This window comes from Bombina bombina, chromosome 2 (assembly GCF_027579735.1).
Source record: "Bombina bombina isolate aBomBom1 chromosome 2, aBomBom1.pri, whole genome shotgun sequence".
Classification (NCBI taxonomy): domain Eukaryota; kingdom Metazoa; phylum Chordata; class Amphibia; order Anura; family Bombinatoridae; genus Bombina; species Bombina bombina.
Window position 1 is genome coordinate 1,139,247,621 of NC_069500.1, and position 21,363 is coordinate 1,139,268,983.

The 21,363-nt window shown below is 39.3% G+C and overlaps 1 protein-coding gene across 1 annotated transcript in view; it reads right to left on the minus strand.

The window, feature by feature from the left end:
* Window positions 1-657: 657 nt before the first annotated feature.
* SPOCK3 (SPARC (osteonectin), cwcv and kazal like domains proteoglycan 3) overlaps window positions 658-21,363 on the minus strand; it is a 672,113-nt gene continuing 651,407 nt past the window's right edge. The window contains exon 11 of the mRNA XM_053703805.1: window positions 658-3,448. Coding sequence (XP_053559780.1) covers window positions 3,282-3,448 — 167 coding nt within the window. The 3' untranslated portion in view covers window positions 658-3,281. The remainder of the gene's footprint in view (window positions 3,449-21,363) is intronic.

The following is a 21,363-nucleotide window of genomic DNA, read 5'->3' on the forward strand; positions in this document are numbered from 1 at the left end:
TTTCCCCAAGTGATGAGCTAAAACCAACCTCTGCAGAATGCAGCCTGTTGTTACAATAGAAAGTGAGAGAAAAATAAATAATTTAAAACTACCTTATTTAAAAATAAAATGATCCTGTGAAATGAGAAAGGTAGTCAACAACGGGTACAATTCTCCCAAAGATCAAACAAGCAAAGCAAAGATTGACAGACAGTATATAATATCTGCTGGAGTTTCAGAGGCTGCTACAGCAATTATTTGCCCTATTAAGAGACCGTACCCTCTAGTTCCATTATTTCCCAGAATTAGAAGAGCTACTGGCTACAGAAAAGGTAATTATTTCTGCAAATCACATAGAAGCAAGAGTTGCATTACCTCAATATTCTCCTTTAATATTCTGCTAGACAATTCATCCACAATGTCCTTATTAATTCAGTCTTGTTTAATCAAATAAACAAATCAAAACATACAAAAACAAATATTGCTCACTATTTATTTCTTTGCTCTGTAGCGTGTTCCTGTATCTTTAGTTGTATATGTCTGTAATTGCAGGTATTTTGCAGTTCTATTTGATATGAATGCATGTATTACATTTTTACATTTCCATTTATGTTTTTAAAAAAATAATTTGTTTTTATTAAACTGGATTTTATAATGAATAGGATATTGAGACAGAAATTGGATACAAGAGTCTTTATTTTGCAAACTATACATAAACTGTATAAAAGAAAATGCATTATATTTCTCTCAATTATACATAAAATGAACACTAATCAATAATGTAGAATAAATCAGATTAAATGCAAAAATGTTATAATTAAGCATAATCCTAAAAATAAAATAATTACCATTGAAATTAAGCAAGCAACTGTGCAGTTATACCTGTTCCAATTTTATTGTGGGCATAGTACCAATGTTTAACAAGGTAATACATTTTAAAGATTTGCACATGAAATAACATGCCAACATAAATACAGTGATTAAAATAAATGTACTACTTTAAGGATTAAATGCAAGCCTACACAATAATCATAAGCAAAATTCAGTTCACAAATTATGACATTAGAAACCATAAGAAAATGAACCGTTTTCTTCATTCCTGCAGCAATACCAAAACTAGCAATACTTTGGTAAGTTGGTATTTTTTTGCTTAGTCACTTATACCGATACACATGCGTAAGCCTTTCTAGTTCTAATAAACAAGGCACCTTGCATAATGATTTTGTTCAACTAGCAACAGACAAGTACTAAGATAATACCTAATATAAGAATACATACAAATGCTTTCTATTTGAAAAAAATGGAGGGCCTTAATATTTTGGATCATTGTATTAAAATGTAAATTCAAACGCTTACCTTAGGTATATGTTGAAAATGTAGATATTAAAATCTATGCCACTCTAATGAGTCATCAAATTATACAGCTTGCTCTGGTTGTTTCTTGAACTTTTCACTAAGCTGCATTAGAATATTTGGAGTTATATAAAGAATGAATTTTAGGAAATATTATAATAGTACATGCCTGGTTTGCTGCCATTGTCCCTTTATTATAATATCAGGTATCCTTTAGGACATGAACTTAAACGACTAAAATACCTGCAATTGTATATGTTGCAGATGTTTACTGACAGAACAAAACATTTTCATGTGTTGCAAGGCACACTTTTCCTGAGCTTTGTTAACAGACTCCACAAAGAACTATTGCTTCAGTAAAAAAAAGTTTCAATTTGCCCTAATAATTATATTAGTAATTTAAAATGAAACATATAGTGCACATTTGTTAGATTTAGTTAAAAGAAAATGATGCAAGCAAAAGTAAGCTGTTCAATAAAATGGAAATTATTTGATAAGGTAACAGTTATAATAATAATACAATATATATAAATTTCTTAGGGTTTTATTTTAGCTAGTGTATAAAGAAAAATTACTAGGCAAATGCTTTTTAACCTTTTAAAGCCGTTATGCCGTTCCATTCCGTCATAATTAGACTGGGCTTTAAAGCCGTTATGACGGAATGGAACGTCATAACTAACGGCTGTCCTGAAGCCTTCTGTGCTTCAGGGATTTAATCGCGGTCTGGAGGGCGTTCCTAGGATTGTAGGGACGCCCCCCAGATGCGATCCAATAATTGAAATCTCGCGATCGTATGCACGATCGCGTAGTTTCAATTTGTCTACATCGGAACAGTTGTTCCGATGTAGGCACTTTAACCCTGTCACGAAAGGGTTAAATTATAAAAAGAAAAAAAACAGGTTGAACATTTCCAGGATGGTTAAAAAAATATATATTTGTTCATAGTCTATTGATTTTTGTTTTGTTTTTGCCTCTACAAGGTGTGGAGAAACTAATTAATTAACCTACAGACAACAATATGGATTTGTTGAGTCCTATAATTACCATGGAAGAGAACAGCACTCAAGCAATAAAGTCTTTGTCTTGTCTATGGCATTTCAATGATTGGTGCATGGTCTGTACTATTTATTTCATAGGTTAACCAATCTGTTTTAAAAATCTGTTTTTTTAGCAAAGTACTTGATGCTGAAGATTTAGTTAAACAAATACGTTTATATTTATTTGTGTTATTGTTAACATACATATCATCATGCTGCTTGATTAACAAAAATCATATTAATTTCTGCTTAACTAAATATTAAAAATAAACAAAGAAGAAAAAGACAAAAAAATCTATAAACCCACAAAAATAAACACATTTCTGCATAATCTGAGGAAATATTCTAAGAGCATTTACATATTTTTTAGTACAATTAAAACAATTGTAAACACTGAATGAGTTATTTTTCCCTGTTTTTTTATTTTGTTTGTTTTTTTAAATTACCAGGAATTTTTATTTCTCATTACTGTTATGGCCAATTATGTTTCTGCATGACCTATGAATCCATTTATCTAATACTGATATTCCTGGGCTTGAGTTGAAGCTTGAGTTGAAAGTCTTCAACATGCTTTTGTTACATGGCAAACTCACAGAAGTCTTCAATGAGTGAAAAAAACATCTCTTTCTTCTTTGCAAAATGTGGCTGCTTTTATTGTATTAAACTTTCAATGTGTATGCATGTATGATTTTCTTCAGGTTACACTTCCAATGTGTTTTCTTCTTTGTAAATGCATATAAAAGCTCAAAAGCACATAAACGACTCAAACAAAGTCTATGACTCCAGCCTTAATACTTTATATAATCGTACAAAATATACACGTCATTTAAAATCCTTTTGATCTTGATGGTATTTCCTAAGTGATGTCAATTTGTAGACATGAAAAACAGAATTCAGTTTCTTTGTGTTACGTCAAATAAATCCATCCTCATCTTCGTCATCATCATCTCCTTCATCTTCTTCATCATCATCTTCAATTTCATCTTCATCATTCATCATTTCATCTTCATCATCCTCATCATCAGACCAATCATGAAAATCTCCACTGCCAAAATCTCCAGAGGTTTCTGTATCTGTACCTGTGAATAACAATAAAATGCATTTTTTTCATGTTCTCATAAATCCCTGAACTTTATAGACAGCTTTTAGAAAGTAAAATAATAGGTTTTTTGCATAATAAAATCTATTTTATAAAAAGCTTCGTAAAATCAATTGAAAAACAAATATTTTTTACATTTTGTCCATTTTTGCTGTACTGTCTTTATCATGCAATGTAAGTTATTAGCATATCCCTTAAATTATACTTATGTGACATGTTTATTGCACTGGTTAATAACACATAAAATGTAACAATATGTTTCCACTTTTTGTTGATTATAGTAACTGATTAAAATTAGATAATCAACACATATCAGTATGAACCTGAATCTAATAATATAAATAATAATAGTAATAACAACAATAAAAAATAAAAATTTAGATACAGTAAAAACACTCTTCACCTAATTCAAAATACTCAATTTATTGGCATGTTGGATTCAATAGGTCTTGAATGTACTTTAAACGGCAACGTAAATGGATATAAAACTCTAAAACATCATAAATAAGATCAATATTTAAACATAATAACATATCCTTTCTTGCATTAACGGTTAAAGCTGTATATTTTAAAGGTAACAGGAAATACAACTAGTCCTTCTAGACTGATTGCTCATTGACTGATAACCGAATCTTTGAAATAAATAGAAAAAAAAAAGAAACAAGATTGTGAGGTACATATACATTGCAATAGCTGTAAAAGTTATCCACATTCATTTTAACAGTGGTTAGGGATTAAAAGAGTTATTGCACATTGGAGCGGGGATATATTGAGATGTGGTGGATTTTGAATTTAAAAACATGTGTCAAAAGTGGACTAAACAAATATACAAATGTAGCAAGCAGCATTTAGGTCCTAATGTTTTCTTTTTTTAGGAGTACAGTGTTAATAAGCACTATCATTTTAAAAACACAAGAATGTTTTTTATTTTGCAACAATTTTCGCAAATAAATATAATCAGTATTTTAATTTAAAATTTAGATATTTAATATTGTAGGGGAATAAAAAAACAAAAATAAAAGAATACTCCCTATGAAGTCAAAATTATCACTGCAAAGTTAGGTTGTATTAATGAGGTTATTAACATGTAAAAATTTTACTTTGTCCATATGTCATATTGAATGTGGGTTATTCAGATACAACTGGAATGTTTAATTCATTTATATAACATAGTGTTTTATAGGGTATATTTCATTTTGTTTTATACAGTATGTAACTAATAATCGGCAAGATTACGCGTTTTGCGTTATGAGGGGTGCGGTGCTAATTTGCACGTTATTGTCACCGCACACTTTCCTACAGCGCTGGTATTGCAGGTTTTTATAAACCCGGCGTTAAAAGGCAAGAAGTGAGCATAGAGCAAAATTGAGCTCCATACCACACTCCAATACCAGCGCTGCTTAAGTCAGCGGTGAGCTGGTTGTACGTGCTCGTGCATGATTTCCCCATAGACATCAATGGGGAGAGCTGGCTGAAAAACAAAACACCTGCAATAAAGCAGCTTAAAGCTCAGTAATGCAGCCACATTGATTCCTATGAGGAAACTAAATGTATGTTTACACCTAACATGCTAACATGAACCCCGAGTCTAAACACCCGTAATTTTATACTTATTAACTCATAATCTGCCAACACCTACATTATATTTATTAACCCCTAATCTGCCGTTCCGGACATCGCCGCCACTATAATAAACATATTAACCCTTAAACCGCTGCACTCCCGCCTAGAAAACACTAGTTAAATAGTATTAACCCCTAATCTGCCACCCCCAACGTAGCCGCCACTATACTAAATTTATTAACCCCCAAATCTAAGTCTAACCCTAACACCCCCTAACTTAAATATAATTAAAATAAATCTAAATCAAACCTACTATTAATAACTAAATAATTCCTATTTAAAAATAAATACTTACCTGTAAAATAAACCCTAAGCTATCTACAATATAACTAATAGTTACATTGTAGCTATCTTAGGGTTTACTTTTATTTTACAGGCAAGTTTGTATTTATTTTAACTAGGTAGAATAGTTACTAAATAGTTATTAACTATTTACTAACTACCTAGATAAAATAAATACAAATTGACCTGTAAAATAAAACCTGACCTAAGTTACACTAACACCTAACCTTACAGTACAATTAAATAAATTACCTAAATTAAATACAATTAAATAAATTAAATACAATTACCTAAATTACAAAAAACCCCCACTAGATTACACAAAACAAAAAACAAATTACAAGATATTTAAACTAATTACATCTAATCTAATAGCCCTATCAAAATAAAAAGCCCCCCCTAAATTAAAAAAAAAAAAACCCTAGCCTAAACTAAACTACCAATAGCCCTTAAAAGGGTCTTTTGCTGGGCATTACCCCAAAGAAATCAACTCTTTTACCTGAAAAAAATACAAACAACCTCCCCAACAGTAAAACCCACCACCCACACAACCAACCCCCCAAATAAAACCCTAACTAAAAAAACCTAAGCTCCCCATTGTCCTGAAAAGGGCATTTGGATGGGCATTGCCCTTAAAAGGGCATTTAGCTCTATTGCGGCCCAAAGCCCTAACCTAAAAATAAAAACCACCCAATAATCCTTTATGGTTGAGAACCTGGGTTATGCTTGCTTATTGGTGGGCAAATGTCAGCCTCCAATAAGCAAGCACTATCCATGGTGCTGAAACAAAAATGGGCTGGTTGCTAAGATTTACATTCTTGATTTTCAAATAAAGATAGCAAGAGAATGAAGAAATAGGAGTAAATTAGAAAGTTGCTTAAAATTGCATGCTCTATCTGAATCATGAAATAACAAATTTGGGTTCAGTGTCCCTTTAAACAGTGTTATATTAGGGATAGAAAATAGGATTCGTGGAATTGAAGCCAAGTGCTGAATTAGGCACTCTTTATATTACAAAAATTATGGTTAAAAAACAAACACTTTATTTAACATATATACAGATAAAAAACAATATTCTGAAATTGGAATGCTAAAAAAGTGGGATGATCACTACCACTTCTTAAGTGAATAAATTCTAACACTAAAATGAAAAATGATTAAAAAAAAGGGGCAACAGAACCTGGGGGGCAGGTGTGGATGGAATTAGGAATGTTTCTGAGAGAAAGGGAAGAGTTTCAAACAACGATTCGGTAAACATACAGTCTATGCACTCAAAGGTGTCCTCCTGGCTGCGTACAGCTGTGATTTAACACAGTTAGATGATTCAATTCCCTAAATATCTTTTTCAGTCGTGCATACAGCAAGTCATGCGGAACACACTGCCAGACATTTACTAATTGTTATGTAATACTCCTTTTAAACCATCACTGGCATATCAGCCAATTAGTTGTAATGCAATGTAACTTATATATGCGCTGTGTAGCAACTTTGTAACAAACAGTATTCTCCCAGAGCGTTAACAAACACACACCGCTACATTCACCAAACACAACCGTCCCCAGGCTCCGCCCACTGACGCGTGACTTTGTCAGGGCATAGGGCCGACCCAGCCTCGCATGGCTCTCTTTATGTTCATGGTCGTCTAGGTAACCGATGCTCATGCGCGATAGTGTTTAGAACCGCGGATGGTGATCTTTCGTGTCAATCATTTACTGATGAGCCACAAGAAGCTTTTCAAAATTATTGATCCCAAGTTGGTATCCAATAATTATAAGCTGAAAAACGCCTAAACATTATGACCATATTCGTCGATGAGCAGTATTATTGTATGATCTTACAACAAATGTTAATTACATACTCATATGAGTAAGTACATGCTCGTGCTTTTAGGAAGATAAACGGTAACGTACTATGTACTTGGTCAATTTTATTATTTATATCACAAGATAAGATCTGACCTGTGTCTTCAGGGAGTTGGTTCAGTTACCTAAAAACAAATGTATGAGCTGGGGGGGAGATATCTTTGACATTATCATTTACATGACAGTATAGCATCAATATTATCTATACTATATAGTCTGATATTAATACATAATATATGATAGACATCTCAAAGGTAAAATCGATCTCTAATGTGTAGTTATTATCATCACAGAAAACTTTTGAAAAAGATCGCTTCATTTAGTCCTTTTGGAGAGGCAGATTGTAGTTCATGAATCCACCTACATTCTTTTTGCAGGAGGAGTTTATTAATATTGGCTCTCCTACCCTTCAATTTTCAACCCTCTATGGCAAAGAATTGAATATCATATTTATGGTCGCTGTGTATGTTATTCATGTGTTGTGCCACTGATGCATTTCGATTCCATTTAATATCTCCCATGTGTTCTAGAACTCTCGTTCTCAGTTCCCTAGAGGTTTCCCCTACATATATAAGGGGACATTTGAACATTGCCACAAAAATCACCTTATCTGATCTACAGTTCAGGAAATCTGTTATTTCGTACCTCTTATTTGTTGTAGGGTGAATATAGAATTTTTTGGGGGCCATATTTTTACACGCTGTCAGGGTTTTCTCCCTGTTGTGTTTGCCATGTGCTGCTGGCAGCCATTTTACTCACCTCTTTTCTATGGTGCATTGTGGGGGATGCTGCTCATTACCTGCACTTCCATTTATGGCCAGACTGGTGAGCATCATCCATGTGAGACAGGATGCAGTCTCAGAATTGTGATGTCATCACTTATTATTTAAAGGGCCTCTGTTCAGTATGCTTTGCCTTTGCGTTGTCTCAGACCTGTTTGTGAGAGTTCCTGTGTATTACCTGGCTGCCTGACGTCCTTCCTGGTTCCTGATCCCTGGCTTGTTCCTGACTCTGCTGTTTTCCTTTCCTGATTCTGGCTCGTCTGACTATTCGCTTTGGCTCCTGCCTTGGCTTGTCTGACTACCAGCTCTGATTTTGACTCCTGGCTTGTTATTTGACTTGTGGACTTTTTATTATTTTTTTCTATTAAAAAAGGTGTGATTATTTCTGCACTTCTCGTCTCAGTCTGATTCTTGGCAACCTGACATTACACAAAGGCTATGAATCCTGATCGTGCTAATAATCTACCTTTACCTGCCATAATTTCCATAATGGATGAACAGGATCACCGCTTGGATCAATTTGCACTAGCCCTGCAAACCCTGCTGACTCTCACTGCACATTTGGACCAAAGTGTCCCGCAAGTTATGGCTGCTCCTGTTTCCACTGCTGCACCTAGTCCTACCAGGAGCATGTCCGGTTCTGCACCTCTACCTCAGCGATATGGAGGCGGTCCTAATCAGTGCAGAGGGTTTTTTAACCAGGTGGGCATTTACTTTGAGATGTTACCTCAGGCGTTTCCCTCTGACAGAGCTAAGGTGGGATTTCTCATCTTGTTACTCTCTGACACAGCTCTTGCCTGGGCTAATCCCTTGTGGGAGACTAATAAACCTGTGATTTCAAATTACCCTGAATTTGTGGCCTCCTTTCGAAGGGTATTTGATGTTCCAGCTCGCTCCTCCTCTGCTGCTAAATGACTCATGTCCATTCAGCAAGGTACAAGATCTGTTGCTCAGTATGCTATTGAGTTCCGTACGCTTGCCTCAGTGGTGGGTTGGAACAATGAAGCCCTTGTTGCCGCCTTCTTTCATGGGCTCTCTGATGCGATTTAAGACGAAGTTGCTGCCAGAGATTTACCAGAGGATCTCAAGGCATTGGTGTCTTTTTTGATCCTAATTGACATCAGACTCAGAGAGAGGCCCACTTTCAAGGAGCGCTTGCGGAAGCCTCCTGTTCCGTTGTCTCCTACGTGTTTGTTCCCACCCATGCCTCCCTCTCCTCCCATGCCTCCTGGTCCCGAGTCACCAGGTACTGCTGAGCCGATGCAGCTGGGATTCACGCGTCTCTCCGCAGTGGAGAGGGCCTTTAGGAGGAGGGAGGGGCTCTGCCTCTATTGTGGGTTACAGGGCCACCTTTTGAAGTCTTGTCCTACACGGCCGGGAAACGCTCACACCTAAGGTCCTGTTGGGGGCAGACCTTGGGTGGTTTATCCTCGTCCCCGGAACCGCTTAAGGAGAAACCTTTGGTCCTCGTTGTCCTTTCCTGGGTAGACTCCTCCATAGTCACTCAGGCTCTTGTTGACCCCGGTGCTGCGGGCTATTTCATTGACAGTGCTTTTGTATCTAAGTACTCCATTCCTGTTTTGCCTCGGTCTGTTCCGCTTGCTATTGAGGCCATTGATGGCAGGCCCCTTCAGCCCGCACTCGTTACTCACGAAACTGCTCTGTTGTCCATGGCTGTTGGGGCTATCCATTTTGAAACCCTCCAGTTCCAGGTGATAAACTCTCCACATTTTCCGGTTGTTCTGGGTTATCCCTGGCTCCAAAAGCACAATCCCAGTCTTGACTGGTGCAGGTCCGAAATTTTGTTGTGGTCCCCGCAATGTATATCCACTTGTCTTTGGAAACCAGTTAAAGTTTTGTGCACTTCTTTGGTATCTCAATTGCCAGAGGAGTACCGAGAGTTCCTAGACGTGTTTGACAAGGAGCGTGCCGGTACGTTGCCTCCTCACCGAATGCTTACCCTATTCCGCTTATTTCAGAACTATTTGACCGCCTCATGGGAGCTACGGTCTTTACTAAACTTGATTTGAGAGGAGCGTACAATCTTGTTAGGATTAAGAAGGGCTACGAATGGAAAACAGCATTTAACACCAGGAGCGGGCATTATGAGTATCTTGTAATGCCCTTTGGCCTATGTAATGCTCCTGCTGTTTTACAGGAATTTATTAATGATGTCCTATGAGATATGTTGCAACAGTGTGTTGTGGTGTACTTAGACGACATCCTCATACACTCACCCACACTTGAGGCTCATAGTTCTGATGTTACACGGCTTCTTCAGAGACTACGCGAGAACGGCCTGTTTTGTAAACTCAAGAAATGTGAGTTCCATCAGACTCAAGTAACCTTCCTAGGTTATGTTATCTCTGTTGCAGAGTTCTCCATGGATCCTGACAAGTTATCTGCAGTTCTGCAGTGGCCTCGCCCAGTTGGTCTTCAGTCTATTCAATTTTTTTTGGGGTTCGCCAATTACTATAAAAAGTTTATTAAAAACTTTTCTTCCTTGGTCAAACCTATCACAGACATGACCCGTAAAGAGAATGATCCACTCCATTGGTCACCTACTGCCATTAAGGCCTTTGATAGTCTTAAGAATGCCTTTGCTGCCACTCCAGTTCTGGCTCATCCTAACCCTGTCCTGCCTTTCGTTCTTGAGATCGATGCGTCTGAGACTGGAGTAGGTGCCCTCTTGTCTCAACGTCCTACGCCTGACGGTTCCTTGTATCCGTGTTGTTTTGTCTCTAAGAAATTGTCTCCAGCGGAGTGCAATTATGAAACTGGCAACATTGAATTACTGGCCATGATTTTGGCACTTAAGAAATGGAGGCATCTTCTCAAGGGTACTAGCGTGCCAGTGCGTGCTCATTCTTACTGACCACAAGAATTTAACTTATCTATCTGAAGCAAAATGTTTGTCGCCCCGACAGGCCAGATGGGCGCTATTTTTGTCTCGGTTTAATTATGTGGTCTCCTACCTGCCTGGTGGTAACAATGTTAGGGCTGATGCCCTCTCTCAACAATTTTTGCCTCTGTCCAAGGAGGAGTCTGTACCTACTCCTGTTATACCTCCTGACCATATTTTGGCTACCATACATACTAATTTGACTTCTCCCTTGGGGGAGGAGAGCCTGGCTGCACAAACCAATGCTCCTCCTGAGAAACCTAGTGGTAAGTGTTTTGTTCCTGAGAATCTTCAAACTAAACTTTTGCACACTTACCACTATCCTAAAGCCGCAGGTCACCCAGGCAAGAACCAAATGATTTGGTCTGTCACTTGACAATTCTGGTGGCCCGGTCTTCGTTCTGATGTTGCGTATGTTGCCTCCTGCTCCTCGACGTCTTCCTGTGGGTCTTCATCAACCTATTGCTAATGGTGAGCATCCTTGGACACATCTTTCCATGGACTTCATTGTCGAGCTCCATGTTTCCAATGGCAATACTGTTATCCTTATGGTGATTGACTGTTTTTCTAAAATGTCACATTGCATTCCCGTGATGAAGCTGCCTACCGTTCAGGAGCTTGCTTCAATTTTTGCCCGGGAAGTTTTCCATTTACATGGGTTACCCAAGGAGATAGTGTCGGGCCGGGGTAGCCAGGTTGTCTCCAGATTTTGTCGTTCCTTTTGTGCTCAAATGGGGATCCAGCTTTCCTTCTCCTCTGCATATCACCCTCAATCCAATGGGGCTGTGGAACGGTCTAATCAAGCTCTGGAACAGTTCCTCCGTTGCTATGTCTCAGATCACCACAATAATTGGTCTGAACTGTTACCTTGGGCAGAGTTTGCTCGTAATAGTGCTATTAATGCTTCCTCCAAGTTATCCCCGTTCATGGCGAATTATGGGTTTCAACCATCCTTGTTGCCCAATTCATTCATCTCTCAGGGTATTCTGGCTTTGGAGGAGACTCTCCGGCAACTCTGTTCCACGTGGGTGCAGATTCAGGATTGCCTTCATCGTTCTATGCAGCGCCAAAAGTTCCAGGCTGATCGTAGGCATCTGCCCGCACCTTCCTACCAGGTTGGTGAGAGAGTTTGGCTGTCCTCCCGCAACTTGAACTTTCGTGTGCCTTCCAATAAATTGGCTTTTCATGTCTCCATCTTGAAACCATTGGTTTGTAATCGGTTTACCACTGTGTTGCCTCATCCCCATCCTATCTTTGTTGACAACCATGAGGAGTATGAGGTCAGCAGCATTATTGACTCTCATATGTCCAGGGGCCGTGTACAGTATTTGGTTCACTGGAGGGGCTACGGTCCGAAGGAGCGTTCTTGGGTTCCCTCCTCTGATGTTCATGCTCCCGCCCTCCTCCATGCCTTCCATGCCCGTTTCCCCAATAAGCCTTTTGTCCTCCCGCGGGGGAGGGGTCGTTGAGGGGAGGGTACTGTCAGGGTTTTCTCCCTGTTGTGTTTGCCATGTGCTGCTGGCAGCCATTTTACTCACCTCTCTTCCTGACTATGGTGCATTGTGGGGGATGCTGCTCATTACCTGCACTTCCTTTTATGGCCAGACTGGTGTGCATCATCTATGTGAGACAAGATGCAGTTTCAGAATTGTGATGTCATCACTTATTATTTAAAGGGCCTCTGTTCAGTATGCTTTGCCTTTGCGTTGTCTCAGACCTGTTTGTGAGAGTTCCTGTGTATTACCTGGCTGCCTGACGTCCTTCCTGGTTCCTGATCCCAGCCTTGTTCCTGACTCTGCTGTTTTCCTTGTTCCTGATTCCGGCTCGTCTGACTATTCGCTTTGGCGACTTGGCTCGTCTGACTACCAGCTCTGATTTTGACTCCTGGCTTGTTATTTGACTTGTGGACTTTTTATTATTTTTTGCTATTGATAAAGGTGTGATTATTTTTGCACTTCTCATCTCAGTCTGATTCCTGGCACCCTGACACACGCTTAACAGTGGCCACATTTAAATAAACCCCTATTCTCTCTAAGCCAAGTTCTAGGGTGTGTTTTGGTAAAATGGCTATTTGTTAGGATGTCTTTCAAGTTCAATGACCTTCATCTTGTAACACATGCCAGTGTTTTTGAAAGATGTTGCGGATCGTATTGTTCTTATCATCATAGGTCCCTATGATTCTAATCTCATTTGTAGATTGTTTGTGTTCATTACTAGTTAGTTTCCGATCCTGTAATAATGTAGATCTTTTGGATGCTTTGGCTCTCTGATATTCCCTTTTTTAAACATTTGTTTGGGTACCCTCTTTCCCTGAATCTCCTCCTTAATTCCTTTGCTTTTTTTTCAAAGTCATCATCACTACTACAGTTTCTTCTGGCATGTAGATATTGGCCAGTGGGGATTACCATCTTTTGGCAGTTTGGGTGGAAACTATCCCATTGTAGAAGACTATTGGTTGCTGTATCTTTACAATATAATTTCTTGTTTAATAACCCATTCTCTTCTTTATGGATAAGGAGGTTAAGAAAGGGAATACATTTGTCATCAATTGTACATGTATAACGCATCCCATGTTTGTTGGTATTTAACCAGGACATGAAGTCAGTAAAATCATCCCTGGTGCCAGTCCAAAGTATCAACACATCATCGATATAGCGAATGTATAACTCCATAAATTTCATAAATGGATTAACATCTTCATTAAGAACAAAAACATAATTTATGCTTACCTGATAAATTCCTTTCTTCTGTTGTGTGATCAGTCCACGGGTCATCATTACTTCTGGGATATTATCTGCTCCCCTACAGGAAGTGCAAGAGGATTCACCCAGCAGAGTTGCTATATAGCTCCTCCCCTCTACGTCACCTCCAGTCATTCGACCAAAGACCAACGAGAAAGGAGAAACCAAGGGTGTAGTGGTGACTGAATTATAATTTAAAAAATATGTACCTGCCTTAAAAAACAGGGCGGGCCGTGGACTGATCACACAACAGAAGAAAGGAATTTATCAGGTAAGCATAAATTATGTTTTCTTCTGTTATGTGTGATCAGTCCACGGGTCATCATTACTTCTGGGATACCAATACCAAAGCAAAAGTACACGGATGACGGGAGGGATAGGCAGGCTCATTATACAGAAGGAACCACTGCCTGAAGAACCTTTCTCCCAAAAATAGCCTCCGAAGAAGCAAAAGTGTCAAATTTGTAAAATTTGGAAAAAGTATGAAGCGAAGACCAAGTTGCAGCCTTGCAAATCTGTTCAACAGAGGCCTCATTCTTAAAGGCCCAAGTGGAAGCCACAGCTCTAGTGGAATGAGCTGTAATTCTTTCAGGAGGCTGCTGTCCAGCAGTCTCATAGGCTAAACGTATTATGCTACGAAGCCAAAAAGAGAGAGAGGTAGCAGAAGCTTTTTGACCTCTCCTCTGTCCAGAATAAACGACAAACAGGGAAGAAGTTTGGCGAAAATCTTTAGTTGCCTGCAAGTAGAACTTGAGGGCACGAACTACATCCAGATTGTGTAGAAGACGTTCCTTCTTTGAAGAAGGATTTGGACACAAGGATGGAACAACAATCTCTTGATTGATATTCCTGTTAGAAACAACCTTAGGTAAGAACCCAGGTTTAGTACGCAGAACTACCTTGTCTGAGTGAAAGATCAGATAAGAAGAATCACAATGTAGGGCTGATAACTCAGAGACTCTTCGAGCCGAGGAAATAGCCATTAAAAATAGAACTTTCCAAGATAACAATTTTATATCAATGGAATGAAGGGGTTCAAACGGAACACCCTGTAAAACGTTAAGAACTAAGTTTAAACTCCATGGCGGAGCAACAGTTTTAAACACAGGCTTGATCCTAGTTAAAGCCTGACAAAAGGCCTGGATGTCTGAATCTTCTGACAGACGCCTGTGTAACAAGATGGACAGAGCTGAGATCTGTCCCTTTAATGAGCTAGCCGATAAACCCTTTTCTAAACCTTCTTGTAGAAAAGACAATATCCTAGGAATCCTAACCTTACTCCAGGAGTAATCTTTGGATTCACACCAGTATAGGTATTTACGCCATATTTTATGGTAAATCTTTCTGGTAACAGGCTTCCTAGCCTGTATCAGGGTATCAATAACCGACTCAGAAAAACCACGTTTTGATAAAATCAAGCGTTCAATTTCCAAGCAGTCAGCTTCAGAGAAGTTAGACTTTGATGATTGAATGGACCCTGAATCAGAAGGTCCTGTCTTAGAGGTAGAGACCAAGGCGGACAGGATGACATGTCCACTAGATCTGCATACCAAGTCCTGCGCGGCCATGCAGGCGCTATTAGAATCACTGATGCTCTCTCCTGTTTGATTTTGGCAATCAATCGAGGAAGCAGTGGGAAGGGTGGAAATACATAAGCCATCCTGAAGTTCCAAGGTGCTGTCAAAGCATCTATCAGAACCGCTCCCGGATCCCTGGATCTGGATCCGTAGCGAGGAAGTTTGGCGTTCTGGCGAGACGCCATGAGATCTATCTCTGGTTTGCCCCAACGTTGAAGTATTTGGGCAAAGACCTCCGGATGAAGTTCCCACTCCCCCGGATGAAGAGTCTGGCGACTCAAGAAATCCGCCTCCCAGTTCTCCACTCCCGGGATGTGGATTGCTGACAGGTGGCAAGAGTGAGACTCTGCCCAGCGAAATATCTTTGATACCTCTATCATTGCTAGGGAGCTTCTTGTCCCTCCTTGATGGTTGATGTAAGCTACAGTCGTGATGTTGTCCGACTGAAACCTGATGAACCCCCGAGTCTTTAACTGGGGCCAAGATAGAAGGGCATTGAGAACTGCTCTCAATTCCAGAATGTTTATTGGCAGGAGACTTTCCTCCTGACTCCATTGTCCCTGAGCCTTCAGAGAATTCCAGACAGCGCCCCAACCTAGAAGGCTGGCGTCTGTTGTTACAATTGTCCAGTCCGGCCTGCTGAACGGCATCCCCCTGGACAGATGTGGCCGAGAAAGCCACCATAGAAGAGAGTTTCTGGTCTCTTGATCCAGATTCAGAGTGGGGGACAAATCTGAGTAATCCCCATTCCACTGACTCAGCATGCACAATTGCAGCGGTCTGAGATGTAGGCGTGCAAAGGGAACTATGTCCATTGCTGCTACCATTAAGCCGATCACCTCCATGCATTGAGCTACTGACGGGAGTTGAATGGAATGAAGGACACGGCATGCATTTAGAAGCTTTGTTAATCTGTCTTCTGTCAGATAAATCCTCATTTCTACAGAATCTATAAGAGTCCCCAAGAATGGAACTCTTGTGAGAGGAAAGAGAGAACTCTTCTTTTCGTTTACTTTCCATCCATGCGACCTTAGAAATGCCAGAACTAACTCTGTATGAGACTTGGCAGTTTGAAAGCTTGAAGCTTGTATCAGAATGTCGTCTAGGTACGGAGCTACCGAAATTCCTCGCGGTCTTAGTACCGCCAGAAGGGCACCCAGAACCTTTGTAAAGATTCTTGGAGCCGTAGCCAATCCGAATGGAAGGGCTACAAACTGGTAATACCTGTTTAAGAAGGCAAACCTTAGATACCGGTAATGATCTTTGTGAATCGGTATGTGAAGGTAAGCATCCTTTAAATCCACTGTGGTCATGTACTGACCCTCTTGGATCATGGGTAAGATTGTCCGAATAGTTTCCATTTTGAACGATGGAACTCTTAGGAATTTGTTTAGGATCTTTAAATCCAAGATTGGCCTGAAAGTTCCCTCTTTTTTGGGAACCACAAACAGGTTTGAGTAAAACCCTTGTCCTTGTTCCAACCGCGGAACCGGATGGATCACTCCCATTAATAATAGATCTTGTACACAGCGTAGAAACGCGTCCTTCTTTATTTGGTTTGTCGACAACCTTGACAGATGAAATCTCCCTTTTGGGGGAGAGAATTTGAAGTCTAGAAGGTATCCCTGAGATATGATCTCTAGCGCCCAGGGATCCTGGACATCTCTTGCCCAAGCCTGGGCGAAGAGAGAGAGTCTGCCCCCCACTAGATCCGGTCCCGGATCGGGGGCCCTCGGTTCATGCTGTCTTTGAGGCAGCAGCAGGTTTACTGGCCTGCTTGCCCTTGTTCCAGGACTGGTTAGGCTTCCAGCCTTGTCTGTAACGAGCAACAGTTCCTCCCTGTTTTGGTGCAGTGGAGGTTGGCGCTGCTCCTGCTTTGAAATTCCGAAAGGGACGAAAATTAGACTGTCTAGCCTTAGCTTTGGCTTTGTCTTGAGGTAGAGCGTGGCCCTTACCTCCTGTAATGTCAGCAATAATTTCTTTCAAACCGGGCCCAAATAAAGTTTGCCCCTTGAAAGGTATATTAAGTAATTTGGACTTAGAAGTTACATCAGCCGACCAGGATTTTAGCCACAGCGCCCTGCGTGCCTGAATGGCGAATCCTGAATTCTTAGCCGTAAGTTTGGTTAAATGTACTACGGCCTCCGAAATGAATGAATTAGCTAGTTTAAGGACTCTAAGCCTGTCCGTAATGTCGTCCAGCGTAGCTGAACTAAGGTTCTCTTCTAGAGACTCAATCCAAAATGCTGCCGCAGCCGTGATCGGCGCGATGCATGCAAGGGGTTGTAATATAAAACCTTGTTGAACAAACATTTTCTTAAGGTAACCCTCTAATTTTTTATCCATAGGATCTGAAAAAGCACAGCTATCCTCCACCGGGATAGTGGTACGCTTAGCTAAAGTAGAAACTGCTCCCTCCACCTTAGGGACCGTTTGCCATAAGTCCCGTGTGGTGGCGTCTATTGGAAACATCTTTCTAAATATTGGAGGGGGTGAGAACGGCACACCGGGTCTGTCCCACTCCTTAGTAACAATTTCAGTTAATCTCTTAGGTATAGGAAAAACGTCAGTACTCGCCGGTACCGCAAAGTATTTATCCAACCTACACATTTTCTCTGGTATTGCAACAGCGTTACAATCGTTGAGAGCCTAGTAATACACGGAGGTTTTCCAATTTAAACTTAAAATTTGAAATATCTGAATCCAATCTGTTTGGATCAGAACCGTCACCTACAGAATGAAGCTCTCCGTCCTCATGCTCTGCAAGCTGTGACGCAGTATCAGACATGGCCCTAGAATTATCAGCGCACTCTGTTCTCACCCCAGAGTGATCACGCTTGCCTCTTAGTTCTGGTAATTTAGCCAAAACTTCAGTCATAACAGTAGCCATATCTTGTAATGTTATCTGTAATGGCTGCCCAGATGTACTAGGCGCCATAATATCACGCACCTCCCGGGCGGGAGATGCAGGTACTGACACGTGAGGCGAGTTAGTCGGCATAACTCTCCCCTCGCTGTTTGGTGAAATTTGTTCAATTTGTACAGATTGGCTTTTATTTAAGGTAGCATCAATACAGCTAGTACATAAATTTCTATTGGGCTCCACCTTGGCATTGGAACAAATGACACAGGTATCTTCCTCTGAATCAGACATGTTTAACACACTAGCAATAAACATGCAACTCGGTTACAATTTTATTTAATAAAAACGTACTGTGCCCCAAAAGCACTAAACGATTAAATGACAGTTGAAATAATGAACTGAAAAACAGTTATAGCATCACTCTTAACAAACAACACAACTTTTTAGCAAAGGTTTGTTCCCATTAGTAAAATAACACTAATTAAATTTTAAACATAAAAATTACAGAGCAACGTTTTAAATCACAGTCACTATTAAATCTCACAGCTCTGCTGAGAGAATCTACTTCCCTTCAAAGAAGTTTGAAGACCCCTGAGTTCTGTCAGAGATGAACCGGATCATGCAGAAAATATAAGTGTAACTGACTGAAAATTTTTTGATGCGTAGCAAAGAGCGCCAAAAAACGGCCCCTCCCCCTCACACACAGCAGTGAGAGAGAAACGAAACTGTCATAATCAAAACAAGCAAACTGCCAAGTGGAAAAATAATGCCCAAATATTTATTCACTCAGTACCTCAGAAATGCAAACGATTCTACATTCCAGCAAAAACGTTTAACATGAATTAAATACCTATTAAAAGGTTTAATGTACTTTTACAGAGTAATTCCGGTGAAATACCATCCCCAGAATACTGAAGTGTAGAGTATACATACATGTCATTATATCGGTATAGCAGGATTTTCTCATCAATTCCATTCAGAAAATAAAAACTGCTACATACCTCAATGCAGATTCAACTGCCCGCTGTCCCCTGATCTGAAGCTTTTACCTCCCTCAGATGGCCGAGAAACAGCAATATGATCTTAACTACTCCGGTTAAAATCATAATAAAAAACTCTGGTAGATTCTTCTTCAAACTCTGCCAGAGAAGTAATAACACGCTCCGGTGCTATTGTAAAATAACAAACTTTTGATTGAAGTTATAAAAACTAAGTATAATCACCATAGTCCTCTCACACCTCCTATCTAGTCTTTGGGTGCAAGAGAATGACTGGAGGTGACGTAGAGGGGAGGAGCTATATAGCAACTCTGCTGGGTGAATCCTCTTGCACTTCCTGTAGGGGAGCAGATAATATCCCAGAAGTAATGATGACCCGTGGACTGATCACACATAACAGAAGAAAGTGGATTCAATCCAACCAGAAACAAATTGGAATAAGTAGGAGCACCACAGGTGCCCATAGCTGTGGCCCTTTTTTGTAAATATACCTTATTGTTGAACAGAAAATAGTTATGTTTTAACACAAATTCAAGTAGATCCACAATAAATTTGTCTTCCAGGTTACCCTTCAGGTTAACAGTTTTCTGAAAATATTTTATGGCTTCCAGCCCCAGAGTATGGGAGATATTCGAATATAGACTCTCTACGTCTATGCTAGCCAACAGAGTGTCTTCTTCTACATAAATGTTTTCTAGACATTTCAACACATCTTTAGTGTCCTGAACATAAGAGGTGAGTGTATATACAAACTCACGTAGTTTCTTATCGATAAATATGCTGACATTTTCTGTGAGGCATCCATTGCCAGAAACAATGGGCCTCCCCGGAGGTTCTATTCTATTTTTGTGAATTTTAGGGAGGCTATAAAAAGGAGCCACTCTGGCTGACATGTTGCACACAAATTCAAATTCAGCTTTAGTTATTAGTCTTTCACAAAAACCTCTATCAAGTAACGATTTCAGCTCTTTAGTGAATTTGTTTGTAGGGTCATGTTGTATTACTTGATAATTCTCTTTATTGTCAAGTATATCCTGACACATTTTTAAATATTGTGTATTGCTTAGAATTACCATATTCCCACTTTTGATGGTTATGTCTGGATTGTTTTTTTAATTTACTCAGTGCCCTTCTCTCTTTAAAATTTAGATTTTTTCTCACTTTACTTTTACTGTTCAGGGCTCCAAGTGCCGTGGTTACCAAGGAGACAAATTTATCAATATTTGGATATTTGGAAATCATGGGCATGAATTTACTTTTGGGTTTAACAACACTAGATCTCATTGTGTGTTGTGCGGTATCAGTCTCATCCAATAACTTTAACATTAGATTAACTATTTCATGGCCATCTTCATCCACCCCATATAAGAAAAAATGTTTTTATCAGAAATTTTATAAAAAGTTATGTAGTGCTAGTTTCCTAGCAAACAAGTGTATGTATTTAACCCAGTTAAAGGTATCAAACCTTGGGATGGGTATAAAGGAGAGACCTTTAGATAAAAGTGTATGGTGTTCTCTTTTCAATTCAATGCTAGCTAGATTTATTATTTGAAAGTCACCCTGTACTATTTTTGTTTGTTTGGGGGTTTCAATTTGTTTTGTTGTCTTATTCTTATTGTTCTTCTTGGAGGGAACAAGTCCTTCTCTAAAAAAATCCTTTTTATTGAGGGTTCAGTGATGGGTGTCAGTAATGATGTCTGTGTCTGCTCATCATCTGAGGGTTCAGATTCAATGGAGGAATTGTCAGACTGTGATTTACTTTTATTATTATGTGTCTGTCTGGGATTTCTATGTTTATAGTTTGATTTATAAATGTTCCCAGAATACACGGGTGATATAATCGATTGGAGATCGATTTTACCTTTGAGATGTCTATCATATATTATGTATTAATATCAGACGGTATAGTATAGATAATATAGATGCTATACTGTCACGTAAATGATAATGTCAAAGATATCTCTCCCCCCAGCTCATACATTTGTTTTTAGGTAACTGAACCAACTCCCTGAAGACACAGGTCAGATCTTATCTTGTGACATAAATAATAAAATTGACCAAGTACATAGTACATTACAGTTTATCTTCCTAAATGCACGTGCATGTATTTACTCATATGAGTATGTAATTAACATTTGTTGTAAGATCATACAATAATAATGCTCATTGACTAATATGGTCATAATGTTTAGGCGTTTTTCAGCTTATAATTATTGGATACCAACTTGGGATCAATGATTTTGAAAAGCTTCTTGTCCAATATAG